Raw genomic sequence first — 5,787 nt, forward strand, 5'->3', positions numbered from 1 at the left:
GATCATATCTCTATTAGAAAGATAATACAAATAGATAGTAAGAACAACATATTTTATGAAAATTCATTCTTACACTTTATTTTAATATTATTATTAAGAAGGAGAAGAGAAAGGTTCAAAAACTATTATAATAATTTACAGGGTGAGACTTTTGAATCTGGAATGCAAAAGTAAAAATAAAGACTTTATCTACTAAAATATTCGACCACAAGGATTTAAAAATATTACAATAATTTATGAGATAAGATATTTTTGAATCCAAAATGCATAAGTAAAAGCAAATATTATATTCACTAAAATATTCGATCACAAGCCGCTCTTGCACATTATCTATATACTAAAACCCGGTGGAAAAGCACTGTTCACGAGCAGTGTTTTGGCGAAAATGCCCTTGAGCTGCTACCCATTCCCCAGCTATTTTTCTATTATGTACAGTGAATGTACAATTTTGCCCTTTGTATACACGTGTTGGTCATCGTGAAAAAAGAAATCTGCTTTTACGGATCTCGACGCGTCGATATGGTTCTAGAAATTCTGGACTCTTCGTTCCATTTCGAAGCCAAGCTCTCCGACGTCTGCTTTTTTCTAAAAAACTCTAGCCCTCTCCTTCCCAAACACACCTCCCACAAACGTCTCTGCTGCGTTTTCTGCGATTAACACTTTTGAAACAAGAAATTAAATCGATCTCCAAAAATCCAACTCCCAAACTGGATCAGGATCCATCACCATCTCGCGATGCCTTGCTCAGATCGGCTCTGCACTCATCATCGACGACTCTGCCTTCACGAAGGACTCTGCAAATCCCATCACCGATAAAGGTAAAGCACGGCCACCTCTCTCTTTCTTTGTTTTCATGGCCGAATGTCAAATCAAGCGACTCTGACTCATGCATGTGTGTATTTTGTAGAGGGGCTTCTCAATCTGTTGTCTGGACTGAAGAAAAGGAGGATGGGGCTCTCGAAATCTCAAATCCGAGAAAAGAGAAAGGTATAGATTTTGTTTAGTTTCTTTGTATCTTTGAATTTCGATTTGATTCTCATTGTAATTCGATTTTGTAGTTCTTATCAAGTACATACATAAATTAAAAAGGTATTGAATTGGTACCTCCTGATCATCGAGAGACGGTATAATATATGCAGGTGCAAAATCATTTTGGGTTTGCATGCAACCAAACTTCTCTGATGCAAACCAACAGATCGAGGTAATATTATTACCAATTTCAAAATTTCAGAGTTTTGATTTAGTGTTTTGTTTGGTTTTTTATTATATTGTACTTGAATTTGCTTTTTTGTTGTTTGATTATATTGAAATCAGATTTTGGGTCTAGACTTTTATTGGGATTTGATTATAATTTTCTATACTAATTAGCTTCTGGGTTGTGTAATTTCTTATTCTTCACTTTTGGTGTTTATCTCCTCTATCATCTTCAGTTTTGGTTCTTATATTGGGCTTTCATTTCTAATTTTTTTCACAGGACTTTAAGGACATCCTCAAGGCGCAGTGGTAGAATCATACTCTTGAGGTTTAGATTTTTTTTTTCCCTTCTGTTTTTTAGAGTAATTTTTCGGGTTTCTTCTCGCTTTTATTATGAAAGTAAGAGATTGATAAGGTGCATAGGAGGCTTCCATCTTTCTATCCTTCAAGTATTTGACAATCAACTATTGTGGGCTAATGCGACAAATTTTTGTGAAGCGGGAGCCTTGTGCACTGGGTACGACCTTTTTATAAAATTGTTTGTTACACCCTGTTTTTATAAGGATTTTTGTATTGCCTTTGTGAACTATTTTGTGCAACTCCTTTCATATTACAATAGCTAATTAGCTCTTTCAATCTTGCAGTGAGTTACCAAAGACTAATTAATCAATGATGAATTACACGTCAAAACCTCAGAGTGGGAAGTCATCGGTCCCAATTCAAATGTTTAGCATTCATGGTTGACTTGATGAGCAAACTATGGTATGCCCTTCACGGATATCTCCCATGCCTTTCTCGACAAAGTTTTGAACCTTTTTTTTTGTGTGTTGTGTTGGATTAAGGTGGAGTACATAATTCCAAAGGACGATGGAAGCCTGGTGTTGTACGTTGGATTCAGAGTGCAGCATGACAATGCACGTGGATGATGTCTTAATTTGGTTTTTGTTTTCGTTTTGTTAGTCTTATGTTTTTGTTCTTTTTCATGATCTGGTTGTTGAAATATCATTTAGAAGGGAAGAGTAATGGTTAAAGATATTAGCTTTTCGGCCCAAGTGTCGAGGAAGTTGTTGGAGTAATGTGTTTGGATTATGATATGTTCAGGGTTCGATTCCCTTCAGTAACCAAAAAAAAAAAGATATGAACTTTGATTCTGAACTTTTGGGTACTAATCAAAAGTGTAATGATGCATGCATTTGCGTAACCTGTGATTGTGTTATGGTGTCTAAATTCATGTTCTTTTCATCTATACTGCATGAGACAGAAATGATTGTTGCATTTGTTTGTTTTTTTGTTTCATGTTTTTGTACTTATGCCTAATTGTCTTTTTATTTTTCTTTTCTGTGCAGTGGAACCAGCAAAAGTTCACTCTCTGGAGTTGCTCCACTTGAAGTTGTATTATTTGATATTGATGGAACGCTGTGTGATTCGGATCAAATTCATTACTATGCCTTTCGTGAAATGCTACCAGAGGTAGAGTATTAGTCTTTTTTTTTTGTTTGGTCTTTTCCTTTTTCTTACGATTTGTCGGGCAATAAATTTACCTATTGTTAACTACATTCATATCGCACTGTGAAAAGTGCAAAGGGTGCATCTACCGTATTATGAAAGTTGCTCATACTTTATATAAACTTTATATACAACGAAAAGGTGTACTGAAGTGGGAAAGTTAAACAGATAGGTTTCAACGGAGGTGTTCCGATTACTGAGGAGTACTATATTGAGAATTTTGCTGGGAAGCATAACGATGATGTTGCCAGGATACTGTTTCCTGATGACTTAGAAAGAGGCTTAAAGTTCACAGAAGACAAGGAAGCCATGTTTCGCAGGTAAAAGCTTCACTTTCTCTGTGCTGTGTGCATATAGCATTTCTTTCTGGTTCCCACCTTATATAATTTCCCTGATGGAAACAGATTGGCCGTAGATAAATTGAAGCCTGTGAATGGTCTCTATAAAGTGAAGAAATGGATTGAAGATCGTGGGTTGAAACGGACAAAATCCATGACCTCATTGGAACTCATACTGATGTTCCAGCATCCGATATGGGCACCAATGCTCAGACCATCCTTAAATATCTATTTTTAGACGTTCAATTTCTCCATTTATTATCCAGTACTTAAAAAAAATTTAAATCTAGGATTTTTTTTTTCCCTTGGTTATTTGATGGTTTTAAATTTATGAATACAGGTTTGTGTTTTTTTGTTCAAATACTATTTCAAAGCTGAAGGAAACATTGTTCGTGAATAGCACATTGTCTACAAAGACGACATAGAAGACAGTTTACTTAATGTGAAAAAGAAAGTTTAATTCTCATTACTTTCTTACATTATTTGAAATCAAATTTGGTCACATTGTGCTTAGCTTAATCATTTTGTTGCATACATTGCACGGCTCTGGTGTTTCCCTATGGGGTGTTTCACTGTACAAATTCTTTTTTCTCTGTTTTAATTGCACGTGTGTGTGTGTTTTTTTTTTTAAATTTTGTTCGCTCTGCTTTCATGGTGTTTTGCGTTTAATTTGATGTTTGCAGGCACTGCGTTTGCTTATGGGCAGACCAGTAGTGGGAAGACTTTTACCGTGAATGGTTCCGAAACATGTCCGGGTATCTTATATTGAGCCGTTAGAGATGTTTTTGACAGAACTCAGATGGTAATAAGCTATTTATGCTTTCTTAATTTCAAATTTGTTGCTTAATGTTTTCAATTGGATTACATTAATGCGTAGTAGGTATTTTTTCAAGTTCAATGTGTCTTATTCATGTGGTTAATGTTGGTGCATTCAAGTCCCGCAGCAACGCGCGGGTATTTGTACTAGTGTACTACTAAATTCGATTTCTCCTCTCTCAATAATAGCTTGTACCATGACAAAAAGAAAAGACTCATATTACAACAAAATAAAAGCTAATTAAACCTCCTTAATTAACCAATTAAGCATTTCAACTTTTATTCTTGTTCAGACACTTGATTAGAGATAATAGTTCACCAGGTAGACGTGAGCTGAGGAGAACTTCCAAAGGAGTTCCTTTTGGAATGGTCAAACCAGGACTCTCAGTCCAATAAATAGTCTGGCCGACGCAGTTTCAATTTAAACCAGAGCAGCAGACGAGCAAGCGTTAGGTGAAGAACTTGCATGGCAAACGACACACCAGGGCACGACCGTCTGCTAGAGCCAAACAACATCAGCTTAAATTGTTGCCCTCGAACTAGGGCTGGGCACGGGCCGGGGCCGGGGCCGGGCCGGGTCCATTTTTGAAGGGACCGGACCGGACATTAAATTAAAGGAGACGGGGTGGGCCGGACCGGGCATTACAATTCTGAAAATAGGAACCGGACCTTACCCGGCCCGGTTGAAACAGGCCGGTTCGGTCCGGGTACACGGGTCCTTTTTTTTTTTTTTTGCTGTTTAAAAATGTTTGCTGCACAGATTGCACATATTGCACAAATTGCAGTTTGAAAAAACTGCATAGATTCCAGTTACACAGATTGCAGTTTGAAAAAACTGCACAGATTGCAGAAACTGCACAGAGAGCAGTTTTTGCAGTTTACAGATTGCAGTTTTTAAACTGCAACACAGAAAAACTGCAGTCCATGGAGTGCCTACAAGGAAAAAAAGGAAAAACAAAATCAGTTAAGAGAGGACATCTTGTACTATATATTTGGATTAGTTTTAATAAAACTTCCGCCAAAAAGAACATAAATTCTGAATTATGGGTAAACTCAATACACAATATGCATGTGTTTATCATGCCTGTAAAAAAAAAAAAGGGTAGCACAATGAGGAAAACCTTCCGCGATAGGAGTGCTCATGTTTTAATTTCTATTGACAATGTAGGAATGGGATTTCTCAACTGATAATGGCACTATATCCAAATAGACTCACTTGGATATCCAAATAGTCTCACACGGATTTCCTTACATCATTTACCAGTAAACTTTGCGCTAACTTGTCATTCAAAACGACTAATCTAGATATTTCTTAAAACACAAAAAAGCAGTAAACAGTAATGAATTAAGCCTTACTGTGACAAAACTTAGTTTAATAGCATATAATTACAGACATCCATTTCTCTACTGGCCACCTTAATAGATTCAAGCAGCCCGTTTTCTCTTACTAATTACAAAACATTAAAATTAAGAATTTAAAGAATTTAATGCGGCAGCAAGTGAATATACAATAAACAGATCATCTTCATACATAAAAGAACAGAAGAATGGTTAATAAAAAACCGTATGATGAACACTGCCAAAACCAAACTAACTGCCAAAACCGTATGATGAACTGACTATTCAACACCCAAAAAGTTGTGCAGGTACCACCGTACCAGTACATTCACAAACCCTCTAACTTCAAATAATCCAACGTCTAACCAACCGTTCACTACCTCTCTAATACGCATATCTCTAATCCCAAATTCCAATTTAAAAACCCTAAAATCCCTACACCCAAAATTCAAATTAATAACAAAACCCTAATTCAAAATTACCTAAATTTTAGAGGGATGATGGCTGGTACCAGTGTCCTCGACGACGGTGATGGGGTGATGGCGGTCACGACGACGGGGGTTGCTGTCGAAAAGGAGAGAATCGACGGCAAGGG

General features: G+C 36.7%; 1 protein-coding gene across 21 annotated transcripts; it reads left to right on the plus strand.

The window, feature by feature from the left end:
• The first annotated feature begins 508 nt into the window (after positions 1-508).
• LOC103446352 (haloacid dehalogenase-like hydrolase domain-containing protein Sgpp) lies at positions 509-4,895 on the plus strand. Of its 21 annotated transcripts, none has more exons than XR_011576234.1 (10): positions 509-818; positions 908-987; positions 1,140-1,201; positions 1,475-1,711; positions 1,839-1,956; positions 2,037-2,108; positions 2,541-2,664; positions 2,869-3,020; positions 3,722-3,840; positions 4,148-4,895. XR_011576234.1 is itself a non-coding variant. In XM_070813917.1 (10 exons), exons 7-10 carry the CDS (start codon positions 2,062-2,064, stop codon positions 3,274-3,276), a joined length of 495 nt encoding a protein of 164 aa, XP_070670018.1. In that variant the 5' UTR covers positions 528-818; positions 908-987; positions 1,140-1,201; positions 1,475-1,522; positions 1,610-1,711; positions 1,839-1,956; positions 2,037-2,061; the 3' UTR covers positions 3,277-3,936. The 21 variants fall into 21 exon arrangements, 16 of the variants coding, with proteins under 16 accessions (XP_070670015.1, XP_070670028.1, XP_070670016.1 ...); XR_011576233.1 differs by having other exon boundaries at positions 4,169-4,895; XR_011576232.1 differs by having other exon boundaries at positions 4,177-4,895.
• Positions 4,896-5,787: the final 892 nt, after the last annotated feature.

The sequence above is a fragment of the Malus domestica genome, chromosome 15, assembly GCF_042453785.1.
Source record: "Malus domestica chromosome 15, GDT2T_hap1".
NCBI lineage: Eukaryota > Viridiplantae > Streptophyta > Magnoliopsida > Rosales > Rosaceae > Malus > Malus domestica.

Excerpts from the sequence above, each read along its gene's own strand:
- LOC103446352 (XM_070813914.1), top strand. The coding sequence starts at position 2,062 with ATGGAAGCCTGGTGTTGTACGTTGGATTCAGAGTGCAGCATGACAAT. Across the intron at positions 2,665-2,868 it reads TTCGTGAAATGCTACCAGAG|ATAGGTTTCAACGGAGGTGT; the intron begins GTAGAGTATTAG and ends AAAGTTAAACAG. Across the intron at positions 3,021-3,104 it reads AAGGAAGCCATGTTTCGCAG|ATTGGCCGTAGATAAATTGA; the intron begins GTAAAAGCTTCA and ends TGATGGAAACAG.